General features: G+C 41.3%; 1 protein-coding gene across 15 annotated transcripts in view; it reads left to right on the top strand.

Moving 5' to 3' along the window:
* RABGAP1L (RAB GTPase activating protein 1 like) overlaps nt 1-14,654 on the top strand; it is a 434,830-nt gene that overhangs the window by 414,563 nt on the left and 5,613 nt on the right. For 11 of the 15 annotated variants that reach the window (XM_036342969.1, XM_036342966.1, XM_036342970.1 and 8 more), the window contains 4 exons: nt 4,760-4,897; nt 7,278-7,361; nt 9,707-9,778; nt 14,041-14,238. In XM_036342969.1, the coding sequence (XP_036198862.1) occupies nt 4,760-4,897; nt 7,278-7,361; nt 9,707-9,778; nt 14,041-14,238 (492 nt within the window). The remainder of the gene's footprint in view (nt 1-4,759; nt 4,898-7,277; nt 7,362-9,706; nt 9,779-14,040; nt 14,239-14,654) is intronic. The other 4 variants (XM_036342964.1, XM_036342980.1, XM_036342981.1 and 1 more) reach the window with 1 other exon arrangement.

Here is a 14,654-nt window from a genome sequence, read left to right as displayed (position 1 = left end):
TTAGCTGTTGCTAGGAAGACCTTAAATTGTTTAACTTCCTTTGTTCTTTCCAACAGTACTGACAGCTTTAGGACTTCTGTTTTCTATTGCTGGAGTTTTCAAAAACAGTTGGCAATGTGGAAGGAGTCTTGTGTAGATTTAAAGTTATCACTCTATTTTCTGACTTTAAAAAAGTGAACATTCCCAGCCCTGGCCAGGTAGCTTGACTGGTTAGAGTGTGGTTCCAATATGCCAAGATTGTGGGTTCCATCCCGTCAGGGCACATACAAGAAGCAACCAATGCAGGCATAAATAAGTGGAACAGCAAATCAATGTTCCTCTCTCTCTCTCTTTCTCCCTCCCTTCCTCTCTCTCTCTAAAATCAATTAAAAAAAATTTTAAGTGAACATTCTGAACAAATAGTGTGGGATCAGAAAAACTGAGACTTAGAAGAGGCATTATTGTGCCCTAACTATGCATTGGCACTGTTTAAAATACAAATCCATGAATAACATAAATCTGATGGAATTAAGATTGAAGGAATTTTAACAATGTTTAAAAAATTGTCCCTGCCACAACTTCTTTTCCCCATGGACACAGTTGATTTTGCAGCTCACAAGTTTTAACCGCAGTAAGGTGGGAGAAAAGACCACTGGGAAGGAAACAGTGCTAACAGGGAGAGGTGGAAGCTGAAGGAGTCAGCACCAAACAGAGTTAGGAAATAAAACAAAGACTGCTGCTCAGAACGCCGGATACGGAGGTAGAAAAAGCAGCCAATCGGGGTGGGAGAGAGATGGCCCTTTTAACCACAAACCTCATGCAGCTAGCCTGCTTGTAAGGTGTTGGTATGAAAAGTATGTGACTAAGAGAGTCAGAACCAAAGAAGGAAGAGGCGTCTCCAGTGGATGAGGACCACACCCCACCTGACCGCAGCGGTTACAGTTTTGTATTAAAAAGACTAGAGTGGTGAGTTAGTACTGTAATGAAATTCTTGGTTCCCTGTTAGCTTTCCAAATGGCCCTCACTCATAACTGACTCTGTCATTTTGAATCTTTTATCCATTAATAGTTTTCTTGAGATGGCGAGCTAAATGAAAAATGTTTTAAGCAGTTGGCCTCAGTGGGCGTTCAGTGAAATAAGCTAGAGCTGTAAATTGTAAGTTGTGTGGGTAGTATATTTGGTAAGCCTTTAAAAGTTTCAAAAAGTAATGAAATTAAATAGTTACTGATTACCTACTGTGTCCCAAGCACTATATTAGTGATTTCTAAGCATTATCTCATTTAATCTTCCTAATCACTTATTTTAATCTTCCATTTTATAAATGAAGAAACTGGCATATATACAGGGTGTCCCCCAAAAATATATACACATTTTAACAGCTGATAGCTCAGTTTCGAAAATGAAATATATTTTAATAAATACTGCCTTAATAATTATTTAAAGTGTGTGTACACATTTTTGGGGGACACTCTATATATGTATCAAAGATTTGGTCAAAAATATACATACAAGGTTATTTACTGCAGTGTTACTTATAAGAATAAAAAATAGAAGTAATGTATATGTCCAATAGAAGGGGAGAACAGAAGTATATTTGTAAAATGTCTTTTTGAAATAGATTTTTAAAACAGTGGGAAGATAATGATATAATATATGTATTTTTAAACTAAAGTTCTTTTTTAAGGATAATCCTTTTTAAAGGATATTTTAAAATATATTATTTAAAGAAAACATGTCATCTACAAATAAAAATCATCGTAAAAATTAATTATGTAGAAGTTTTTTCGAGAAAATCCATTTTGAGGATCAGTCTGGAAGGGTGCTCCACGGGTACTCCTGAAATATTTGAGTGCTGAGCACCTAGGTGCTCATGTAAATACTGGAGCAGCCCCTGAAGAAAGTGAACTCCTTCATCTATTCCTTCTCCCTCGTATTTCCTCCCTTCATACCTCTCTTTCTCTTTCTTTTTAAAGAATAAGACCTGGCCCCTGCCTTTTGAAGCTTGCTATCTTGATGAAAGAATAAAAATTGCAATTTCGTGGATATCTCCTCCTGATGTTGCAGTTTCTGCCGAGCAGGGCTTATTCACCTACCAGAAAGCTGTCCCCAGTTTAGGTGCCCCGCCCGGCGGCTTCAAGGAGGGGCCCTCGCCTGCGAGTCTGCCTCATCCAGTTGGCCTAGTACTTTTCCATTCCCAGCGGGACAAGATCAGATCTCTTCATTAAAACAGCAAAACATTAAACAAACATGACAGAAGATTGTATTTGAAATAATATGTAAAGCAAACAAACACTAATTAGGTAATTAGGAACTCTGAAAAAATAAATTACTCCTTACCCTCGTCATGTCCGCGTGGGCTTCAGGCTTCTTGGGTACGAAGGCTCTCAGTGTTTCTCTCTGACACAGCTTCTCTTTTGAGAACTCACCCTCCCTCAACTCCTTCAGTAAGGGCTTCTCAGCGATGAGAAACGTGAACAGATACATCTCCGGTTCTGTTTCTGCTGCCCCCGGCTCTCAGGCCCTCCCTGTCCTTTCCTGGTCCCAAGGAACACAGGAGAGAGACAGCCAGGACTTTTCCACCGAAAGTGCCTAGCTCCCTCCTAACCACATGATGTTTCCTGTTAGACCAGAAACATGTACTAAGTGGCAGATTCTTTTGTTTTATTTGAAACAACTGGCTAGTTCTTTGAGAAACTATCTCTGAAAGCTCCTCATCCTGATGGTAGAGCCTTTTGATCAAGTGATGGGAGGATTTGAGATTAAATCACAAATTGCAGTGTTTCTCTCACATTCAAGTCACAGAAGCCTAACAAAGAGGAGAAACTTCAGATGAAGCCTCCTGGGAAACTCTGGCTCCTCCCACATGGGGCCCACAGAAATTTCTGCAGCTGTCAGATCGGAAAGCAGTAGAAATCCAGTGAGCTTACTTTACCTTGGCCTGGTGAAGAATGTGCAGCAGAAAATGTGAAATAAAAATAGTAGGCCCTCTCCTCATAAATATTTAGTTGTTTTTATATTAAAAACTTCCTCTGGAAAGTGGCTTTCTTCTTCTTTTATTGTAGACATTTCCAAAACTGCATTTTTGAAGTCTGCCTCTAATTTTAAGATGCTCTTTTGCTGTGTAGATTTCCCCCCTAAAACCTAATGTATTAGTGTCCTTAAAGGGGACTTTTTCACCTTAAGTACCTGACACTTTCAAGTTATCTGAAAACGGAGCTATAACCTCTGAGGTACGGGACATGAGGAACATCAGACAGTGAGAACGGAGAAGCTGGATGTGGCTTCCCTGCCAGCACCCAGCAGACTGTGCTGGCCTGGCCATCTGGACACGCGGCAGATAAGGCGAAACAGACAGGAGGCCACCTGGCCAGCATTCACAATTACTTGGATAACATTTTGCTGCTGTCAGCCAGGGACAGCTTTTTCAAATAGCTTTCATCCTCTGTGTCGGTGGTTTTCTCTGCTGACCGTGTCCTGTGGCTCTCCGCCACCTCCACTCCACACGGTCTGCTTCTGTAGTGACTTTCAGAGCCACATCCATTTATTCGCCAGATACTTATGGAGTGCCTACTCTCTACCTGTTTTGGGCTTGCTTCCGGGGCTGTAGAGATGCACAGAGAGATGTGGTTTCTCCCTCCCAGAGCTTCAAGTCTAGTGGGCAACACAAGTAAATGACACATGGAATTTGTCATTACAGACTGTGCTAAGTGCTGTCAAAGGAAGTATGACAGAGTTAAATGAACAGGAGCAAATTTAGATGGGGGCAGTGGGGCAGGGCTCAGCCATGCTTCCCTGCACATGTGAACTTGAAGCTGAGATCTAAGGGGTAAGAGCCCTAGAGTGTAAAATAGGCACATTTTTAACTGAGTGAAGCTAACACCCAGTGCTTTCTTGGTTAATTTGGGCTCTGTTCTCTGAGTTAAGACCAGAGTATTTTTCTGAGCTTTCCTGGGCCTTTCTAGAAATATGGTCTTTTCTGTTTAGATTACTTCATTTTTCCTCATGGATCTCTCTATCATGGGGTTTTGTATTTATTTATTGATTAGTTGATTTTATTTTGAGAGAAAGATTTGTTGTTCCACTTACTTATGTATTCACCGATTGATTCTTGTATGTGCTCTGACTGGAGATCAAACTTGCAACCTTGGCATATCAGGATGATGCTCTAACCAACTGAGTTACCCGGTCAGGGCTCTATCATAGATTTTAGGTCTTAATTTCTCCCTGCTACACACTGTCCTATGTGAATACCCTTGTGGGGCTCAGCTGATCTTTGAATTTTCTCACCTGTCTTTGGTCCATGGATCAGCCTCTCTCTTGCTTGCCCTCTCTGAACCCACCCACAGGAACTGCTGGTTAGAGCCTCCCTAAAGGCTCCACCCCCTTCATCCAACCACTTCCACAGGGTCAGAGTGAGTGCTATGGTGACATCTGAGATGTGTAAGGAGCATTTAGGAAGAGCATGGGCGCTGATGCCAGTCCAGTCTGAATTCGGATCATGGCTCTGATAGCAGATGTGTGCCCCAGTCGGGTTATTTGATCTCTGCAAACCTCACTGCCATTACCTGTAAAACAGTCATTGTTGTGAGGGTTAGAGATAATGCGTGCCAAGGGCCTGGTATGTCATTGGCATTCAGTGAAAGCAGCCATCCCAGGGTTAGCGAGGAACAAAAAGAATGGCTTGTGGTGATGCTGGAACAGGAAGTGCTGGAGTTGGAGAAGTAAACACACTCCCTTCACCGTCTTTGTCTTTATGACTGTGACACGCTCTGATTTGCAGGCGGAAGACAAGGCAGACGTGTTGAATAAGGAGCTCCTCTTGACCAAACAGAGGCTGGTGGAGACCGAGGAAGAGAAGAGGAAGCAGGAGGAAGAGACTGCTCAGGTAACAGGCCTAGGCGGGCTTTCTTTTACACAGGTATGTTACCCAGGTATGTGGAGCTGATTCATACTACAGACAAGAAATCATTTTATTCTAAATCAAGGCTGACGTCAAAGCAGTCCACGTGAGTGGCATCACACTTCGACATTCCCTTTGCAGGTGTTAGAAGAGGAGGCAGCATTTCTCCCCTCAAGCAACCTGTAGGAATTTGCCTTTACTGAGCTGTCTAGCCAGCGCATTCACTTTTCTCTAAGTTTAAGTAACTTGGGATTATGATCCAAGAGCTTTGACAAATCTGCAAATTTCGTGTCGGAGCTAAAGGTAATTGACTTCTCGAGTAATTTATGAGGATTGTGAAGCCCAAAGCCCACAGAATCTCTGCTGGGAGTTGCCTCCATCGGTCACACTTCATTTTCCTGATTCATGCCTTAGAAGGAGATGTAACAGTGTTCCTGGCAGAGCTCTCAAACCTTACTCCCAGGGAATAAAAGAAACCCTTTGGGATCCAGCCATGAAGTTAGCACCTGACAGTCTTCCGTGAGTTAGGAAGCTGTTCAGCTGGAAGACGCTTCCATTGGAAGGTCCTGGATTGGGGACAGGCAGGGCCTCTCTGCCCCAGACGTCTATGCTTGCAGCTTCCCTGGAAGAGCAGGCTGCTTCCCTCTCTCCGTCCAGCCAGGCTGATTAACTCATTTATTTTAATCTTTCGTTCTGAGACATCGAAATACTAAATATCAAGTAGGACACAAAGCCTTTCAAAGACATAGGTCCAAGCAGGCAAAGTTCCAGTGAAGTTACTAATGAAGGGTTGTATCATTGAGTACCTTTTAGGGTTTATAAAAAGTGTTCTATGATTTTTATTGCATTTATTTATTATATTTTTGGAAAATGAAAAAAATGACTTTGGCCCATTTTGGACCAAGATTTTTTTTTATGTACTTGAAAATTTTCAGGGCCTGATTATCCAGTTTGATGTAGGCCTTTCAATGAGTATTGTTTTTTCTTTTACTTCCTACCCTTTGGGGGCTTACTTTAATAACTCAGGTAAAGGTGAAGCTATTAGCAAGTGAACTTAATCCATGCTTCTTCCCTGTTTTAATCATTATGGTACCCTCATGAGATTTATTAGTGGAAACTATGGCTCAGAGAATTAGTGTCAAAACCTCTCAGCCATCTAAGTCGGTCCTGAGGTCCATGGGCCCTGTGATAGGAGGGGGAAAAGCAATGGTTTATGTCCTTATATTCTGTTAGATAGAGAATAGAGACTAATTTAACAACCAAGTTTGAATCAGAATAACCTACAAATTGCTTTTAGAATTGTAGCAAATATGAAGAAATTCAGAAATCTCCTAATGATATGAGCCCGATTATAAATTGCACTAATAAATTGCACGTACAGATTAATCATTAAATACATGATCAGAATAAACAGATGAATTCCACATCACAGCATCCCAATTAATGATGGGGTATAACCAAAGGTTTTGTTTGGTTGTTTGGTCAACAACTTGGAAGACCTGAGTTCACCTGAGCCTGGTGGCACCTGAGCCTTTTCATCATCTTTACCTTCCCCTATACCTAGAATTCTAGAGCTGCCAGACTACGAAAATAGCTGGTGTAAGCTTAGCATTCATAATTCAGTATTTCTTTGACTGTAACAAGCACCTCCTCTATGCATCACCTTAGCTCCTTCTGAAGTCACTGTTTCTTTAGTCCTTGAATCTCCTGGCCTCCAGGGCTCTCATCTTTCTCCATCTTTTTCTGACTCCACTCCCAGAGTCCCTTGTTCCTGCCTTCAGAGAGCTGACAGCAGTGACGGTTGGGGATATGAAGAGGAGGGCTTACAATGTTTTTTCAGTAATTGATCATATAGCATCAAGGGTGCAGGCAATGTGGCCTTGAGGATTTGTTTTAGACTCTCATAAGGATAAATGTAGCTTCTGAATCGACAATTAACAATCTACATATATAAAAGCCTAAGTGACTGTTACAACCAGACAGCGCTCAACACAGGAGCTGCCCCCTGGTGGTCATTGCGCTCCCACAGCTAACCTCCTGCAGCCAGCCAACCTCCCTCAGTCCCTCCCCCTGGTTGGCCAACCTCCCAGCCCCAATCAGTCAAATGGGGACTGGGTGAGGCACCCGATTGGCCCTGATCCCCAGCCAGGCCAAGGGACCCCACCCAGGCACGAATTCGTGCACCAGGCCCCTAGTATATTTGTAAAGTAAGTAGTAAGCATAAGCAGCTTTAATGAGGAAAATTTAAGATAGTTATAGCTTTAATGAGGAAAATGTATATAGTTATAGTGTTTATCTTGCCATTGGCTCTGATTCAGGCAGACCTGAATCTAGATGTTTGTGGGAATCTAGATGATTGTGACTGAGTCTTGATGTTTTTCATTCTCACCCTTTCTAGCTAAAAGAAGTCTTCAGGAGACAGCTAGAGAAGGCAGAATATGAAATAAAGAAGACTACAGCTATCATTGCCGAGTACAAACAGGTAAAGTGCCACTGTGGTTTTTGTTGCTATGAAAGTAATTGTTGTTGTTCTTCAGGGAAATATATTTTGTTTTTAGAGTTTCCAGAACAATGACTGCACTGCATTCATTACATTTGTTGGCTTATTTTCTCCTCTGAAACTGGCAGTGGTTGGACATGCTTGCTGATAACATGGAGGTTTATTTGAGCAAAACAATCTGTTGTTTGTTCACAATGTTTGATAGATTTAGAGGAACAAGAAACCTCATTATTACCACGGGGATCCCGTCTCTGCCCTACTTAGAAGCTAATTTCCTATAGAACACACTAGTGACATTTGCCTCTTTGCCAAGGACTAAAGTTTAGTGATTGTATCGAATAGCAGTAGCTAGGGGATCAGTGTGTCCTTTGCTGTCACAGTATAGAATGTGGGAACTCATTTTCCCACTTGACTATGTGGCCTTGTAAAGGGAGACAATATCTGTGTATAAATAAGAGGAAGGGAACTTACTGCATTTGGGAAGTAGGGAACCCTTCCTGGAGAAGGGCTGATGTGAGTTGTGCCTCAGCGGCCGGGTGAGATGTGGGTGTGTGGAGAGGGAGCGGAGAGGAGGGCCATGGGGAAACAGCACGTGCAAAGGCACGGAGGTAGATTAGTGGACAGAAATAGTTTAGTTTGGCAAGAGTATCAAATACAGAAGAAAAGCATAGGTGAGAGGGGGCCCAGTTTAAGGAAGGTCTTCAGGGATAGCTGAGGTGTTTGGACTTAATTGTTTATAGTAGGAACACCTGAGCAGGAATGTGGCAAAGCATGGAGTCCAGGTGAGAAAAAATGGGACCCTGACTAAAATCAGTAGTGACGGAAGCGGAGGAGAGCGAGCCACAAAAAGATAGCCATGTTTTGCTAGAACGAGGGAAAACATTGAAGTGATCATGAGATTTTGAATTTGGGCAAGTGGGAGAGGGCATGGTTAGACATTAACCAGTACAAGGAACATTAAAGGCATGTGCTGTGGAACCCGCCATCACTGCAGATGCAGTTTTCGTCACCATGCTAGGCCATATGCCACACTCTGCAAATAGCAGTCCTTGGGACTGTTCTTGAATATTATCTGGCAAGTACTTCAAGTCATGTAAAAGGCAACAGGCCCATCTGTTTGAAGATAATTAGGACATAAAACATGATCACATGCATTCTATAGTTGGAATTGGTTATCATTGGCTATATTTTAGAATGTTTTGGTTTATTTAAAAGGGTATATGGCTTAAAATTACTAGGATGATTGTTTCTCTTTAACGTTGACTAATGCAGACCTATTTGTTATCTCCAGGCGTGGACCTGGAGAATTCGAGACTGAACTCTACAAGCAGGCCCTGGCCTCTAGGACTGTTTTTGAGGAAAATGGGGTTTCTTTTTAGTGCCTGTTTTGATAATAGAGATCACCTTTTATGTTGCCAGTCCAAATTGCACTTGAAAATTTGACATCCCCTAATTCTTTTATTTCATTACTCAAAAAATTAAAGATTCAAATTTCACTCAAGTTCCATAAGAGTTGAACTTTCAGTATTTTTTTAAAGCAACTTTTCTTTTTTGGCTTTAAAGCATTTATTTCTACCTGTTATAGTACTTGTTAGTACCTTATTTTCTAAATCAGTAATAATGAGATTTTATTTAATGAGCACTTATCAGCCAGGTGCTATACTAAACTCTGTGAGTACATATTTTCCACTGATTTTCATAGCACAACACTTTCTGGCCAGGAGGAAACTGAAGCTTCGAGAGCTTACGAATTTCCCAAGGACATAATACTAGAAGGTAGTAGAACTGGACTCCCAGGCTTTACGTTTTATGCTGTGTTGCCAAACCACTTGATGAGATTTTAGTCTTTATTATTTTCTGGTCATTTAACCTTTTTAAAAAATTTTATTTACTCTGCCACTTCTTAAGGAAACTTCTGTCATTGAAAACAGAGACTCTTTCCATGGCTGTAGATAGGGGACATTTCTGGTTCAAACTGCGTTTCATCCAGTTCCCAGCATAAATAGTATCTTGCACAAAGTAGGTACTCAGCAGAGATTCTATAGAGCGATTCCAGAAGCAGGACAGGAATTCACTGGAACAGTCCTGAGGCTAGAGACGGAAAGAACTCAGATCTTCCTCATGTGTTTCCTTCTGCTCATTAAGATAGTGCTCCACACAGGGACACTCCCAGGCCTTCAGCTGCTCACTGCAGAAATGACCGCATCTGCACAATTTCTTCCAGCAGCAGAGATGTGATAACACAGGAGTTGATAAAGTTATGTGCACATGCTGTAAGAATCATTCTATTGTCCAGTATGGAGACTCTTTTTTTTTCTTTCCTTTAGATCTGTTCCCAGTTGAGCACCAGACTGGAGAAGCAGCAAGCAGCCAGCAAGGAGGAGCTGGAGGTAGTGAAGGTGAGGAGAGTGGAGTAGTTCAGTGATAGAATTTCTTCCACATTCACAGCCCTAAGGGAGTGCCTGATAGGAGGATCCATCCCAGTATGTGATGCTGCCCCACAGGCAGGATGGCTTCTACATCCCCCCCGCTACCCCCCCCCCCCCAGCCCCCTTGTTGTAGAAGACTGAGGAATCATGGAGAATAGTGTCTCTCTTCTGACTGGAGTGTAATCCTCCTCCCAACAGCAGAGAGTTATGTCCCCATAAGTCTTATGGGCTGTCAGAGGCAGGTAGTGGGTTTCAGCATCGTGACAGGAGGCCCGGGCTTTCTCGGGTGGTGGAAACCTGGGAACCCTCAGCAGCTGCATCCCAGCTGTGCCTGAACTGATGCAGTGCTTCAGTGTCTGACCCGCAGTTTCATCCCATCGCTGTCTTAGACAGTGAACAGCGTGGGTAACCTGGAACTTGACTGGAAAACACATGTTGGCTTCAAACAGCAATTTTTTAGATGTTTGTTTTTAAAGAAAACTTGTGGCATTTATTTATATGCTGCCCCCTAGTGGTATTGATTATTTTTGAAAAAAGGAGTTGCTTATTCTGTAGAAACAACAGTAAACTAAATAAATGGATTGGTATTCTTAAGAAGTAATGTTGGGACCAGTGCTCTAGAAACCTGATGTAATTCTATTTGAATATATTCAGGTTTAATACCGGTAATTTCTATGCATTCTAGGGACTTCAGCATATAGTTTAACAACTTGGGCAAGTTATTTAACCTCTCTAAACTTTATTATTTTGTAAAAGAGAGAACAGTACCTGCCTCCTAAGGTCATTTTGAAGAGTAAATAAGATAATGTATATAAAGTGCTTAGCTTAGTATTTAGCACACAATAAATGCACATTTTAATAAGTTATAACCTAAAAATCCGAGACATGAGAAATGAAAATATGAACTTTATTCTGACTTTGTATTCTAAAAGTGTATTTTTCTTATTTCATGTTATAAAACACCAGTCTGAGATTATTAGTGAGTATAGAGTTAGTGATCTCCCTCCCCAAACCTGTTAAATTTGGGGTTCATAATCTTCCCTTTCTGCTCTTCCTTTACCCCTCCCACCTCCCACTGAGCTTTTATCATTCTTTGTACCTTGTAGAAACAGTGACCAAGACTCAGTTGACAAAGTGTCTTGGCCAAAAAAGGATTAACTATCCTGAACTAAAATCTTTGTGGAAATAAAAATAAACAAGGATTTATATTAATCACTCTATAAAAGTTTTATTGAGCATCTTCTATGTGCACCGCTATTAGATTTCTTTTTTTTTTTTTAACATAAATTATACCTGACAATGAGCTCAGAATTTTCCTAAAGGAACAAATTATACAGATATATGTGAAACATTGAGGAAATAATTCAAAAGCATGTAAATAGGTGCTGAGTTGGATGACACTGACAGTCAGTTGTAGAGAAAGCAAAATCATAAGAACTGTAGACCAAAGATGACTTCAGGTCTGGTTGGACTAAAGCAGGATGGGTAGAATTCAGTTAGAAAGATTTAAAAAAGGACATCTGGAAGAAACAGTGTGAGTTGAAGACCTAGAAATAGGAATGAGCATTTCAGTATTTCATTAAGGAAACTGATGTGAGTAGAGTATGCATTAAGAATAGAGGAGATTATTGGCTAACAGATGGGGTTACCTAATGGAAGGCATGACATTCAGAAAGAGGCATTTGAACTTGTTTTAGCCAGAATCAAGAATAACAACCAACACTTATGGGGCTGCATAATTATTATCCCATATAACCCTCTCAACTACCTTAGAAGATAGACACTATACTCTTCTCCTTACCAATTTATTATCTTCTTTTTATTGATGATAGTTTCTAAAACAGGTAATTCATTTCCTCGAGATCACAAAGCTGATAAGTGGTCATGCTAGGATTTGAACCTAGGGAGTCAGACTCTACAACCCATACACTTAGCCATTACACCACACTATCTCTTCTCTTTCCAGTCCTACTTCTTCAGCTCTTATTTGGCATGATGTGATGATAGCTTCTGATTTTTTGATCCTCCTGTAACACCATCCCCTAACACCATTCCTCTATCACCATCCTGTTTCCAGTTAATTCTCTACACTGTAATCAGAGTGATCATTCCCAAATATAAACTTGACTAATCACCCTATGTATCCATTTAGAATTAGGTAGGCCACACATAAAAAAACCCAAAATAACATTGGTTTAAACACAGAAGATGCTGATTATCTCATGTAGAAGAAGTCTAGGACTAAAAAGATCCTTGGTTTTACCAGTGTCCAAACTTTAGTGACCCATATCCTCAGCATGGGCTTCCATCCTCAAGGTCACCTAAAAGTCAAATCTGTCAATTGGAGTTTCCACCATCACACCCACATTCCATGGTGGAATTTTAGGACAAAGAAGATGCAAGGATACAATGGCCTACCTCCAATTGGATGAGTTTCTCTACGTAGCCATACATATCAGAACTTAATCTCATGGCTACACCTAATTTCAAGCGAGTCTAGAAAATGGCACTTTTTAACTGGGCATTTTCCTGCCCAAATAACATCAGGTTTCTGTTGCTAAGGGAGGATATGGACGTGGGTGGGAATCTGTGGTCTCTCCCACACGTCAGCATGTCTGCTCCATGAGGCTAATTGCTCTACTCCAACATGGAGCACAGGATTTAGTGAAGTGAGTGAATGAATTTTCTTCAGGATAAAACGAGGATTCATGAGCATTCTGTTTCAGGACTTTTACAACATGGCCGTGGAGAACTCTTCTCGCTGAGCACCTCTTCCTAGCGCATCACTTCCCCTCTGCTTGAGCGTCTCGCTCCCTGCAGTTCTCTGAGGCTGCACACAGTCTCCTCTCTGCTGGAATGTCCTCCTCCCTCTTGTGAGATTAATCACTTCCTTTATAAGGTTTAGCCTAATGACACTGCTTACCCAGCTTGGTAAACCCAGATCAAAGCCACCACTTTAACATTTTATTTAATCAACAAATAGTTAGTCAACAATAAACATATACCAAACACTTGCTGTGTGCCTGTCTGAGCCAGCACAGGGTTTTTGGGAGAGCTATCAGATATCTTTTAAGTCTCTAATGAACATTAATCAGGCAGGAATCAGAAGAGCACAGTATGGATGGGGTAAGAAAGAAACCAATGAGGGCTGAGAAGGCAATTTTAGGGATTCAGGCCTGGGATAGGGAGAGCTTGGTCATGTCAGAGGAAGAATTTAATGAGCAGCTGGAAATGGAAGGAGAAATTAATGAAAAGACACCCAAGTCTTCAGGTCTCAATGGTGGCAATGCTCACAATGACACAGAAAGGGGGAGAGCTGCTGCGTCCATGTGAAGAGAGAGAGAAGTTAGGGTTATGGGCATTGAGCTTGCTGTAACAGTAGGACGCTGAAATAGAAAGATTATGTGATATCTTTTCTCTCTAAACTACTTTTGGAGATATTTTAAGCAAATAGCAGCACTCCTTTCTCAAAGAGAGTTGCTGTTGCCTGGTGGTGGTTATGCTGTCATTGGCAGTCCAGGTCAGAGTTACTTTTATTACCTTGAACAGTAGTGATCATCTTTGCTTAATGCTGAACAAAAGGACTTACACTTTATTGGCTGCAAGGGTAGATTTAGGTTAGTCATAATGACTTTAGTCGACTCTAAGCAAGTTACTTAAATGCTGAGTTTCTTCATTTATAAAAAGGGGGTGAAAATAGTACCTAATCATACAGTAGCCCTAGGATTAAATGAGATACTGCATGCAGGGCATGATGGATGGGGCTTGGCATCTAGTAAGGGTAATGGTAGTACAACATTTCTACAACAGATGTAAAGAGGGGCTGTAATACTGTCTATTCCCAGTCTCTCTAGAGCAGGGGTCCTCAAACTACGGCCCGCCGGGTGTTTTTGCCGCCTCTGTGTGCATAGGAATTTGTTCATAGTTTTTTTTTTTAAACTATAGTCCGGCCCTCCAATGGTCTGAGGGACAGTGAACTGGCCCCCTGTTTAAAAAGTTTGAGGACCCCGGCTCTAGAGATACTTTGAGGAAAAGGGGCATCTGTCTTGGATACTTGGGTTTTGTGCTGACTGTAACCATGTTGGTTGTAGCATAAGGGAAATAATGACCTTCAGAAATAGGCCTGCATTTGATGGCAACAAACAGCATCTAAATAAAAATCAAACCGCATGTTGTTTCAGGAAGTGATTTATGCTATGGAATACAGCTTGACGTTGGTTATCTCCTTTCAGGGTAAAATGATGGCCTGTAAGCACTGCAGTGACATTTTCAGCAAGGAGGGCGCTTTGAAGCCAGCAGCCATAAGCAGAGAGGACCAGGGAATTGAATCGGATGATGAGAAGGACTCACTTAAGAAGCAGCTGAGGGAGATGGAGCTGGAATTGGCACAAACCAAACTGCAGCTGGTGGAGGCCAAGTGTAAAATCCAGGTTGGTGACTCGATAAAAGGTTTGGGATATTTTAGGACTTTAGAATATACATATTTAGCTCAGAATCATAGGAGTTATGATAAATACATTTTTCTGCCCAAGAATGTGTCCTGCATAGTCAGGTGTTTGTCATTATTTTTAAGCACTGATATAAACACATAGATTTAAATGAATGTTAATAATTAAAATTATATCTTGTGAGAACTTAAGCATACGCTTTTTTAGTTTTCCCTGCAATTTTTTGCCAAGATCCTTTCTCATTGAACTTGGTCACTTTGAAAAATGAAAGGCCAAACCTCCTCTGTTTATTCTTCCCCCGATGGTTGAACATCCTTTTTTTTTTTTTTTTTTAGCTTCTTTTCATCATTACCTGATTTGGCCAAATTCCTTTCTCCATAATCTCTTTCCATATCGAA

The sequence above is a fragment of the Myotis myotis genome, unplaced genomic scaffold, assembly GCF_014108235.1.
Source record: "Myotis myotis isolate mMyoMyo1 unplaced genomic scaffold, mMyoMyo1.p scaffold_m19_p_18, whole genome shotgun sequence".
Lineage (NCBI taxonomy): Eukaryota > Metazoa > Chordata > Mammalia > Chiroptera > Vespertilionidae > Myotis > Myotis myotis.
Note: the sequence above shows the minus strand (reverse complement) of the source record. Positions and strands in the feature narration are given on the sequence as shown.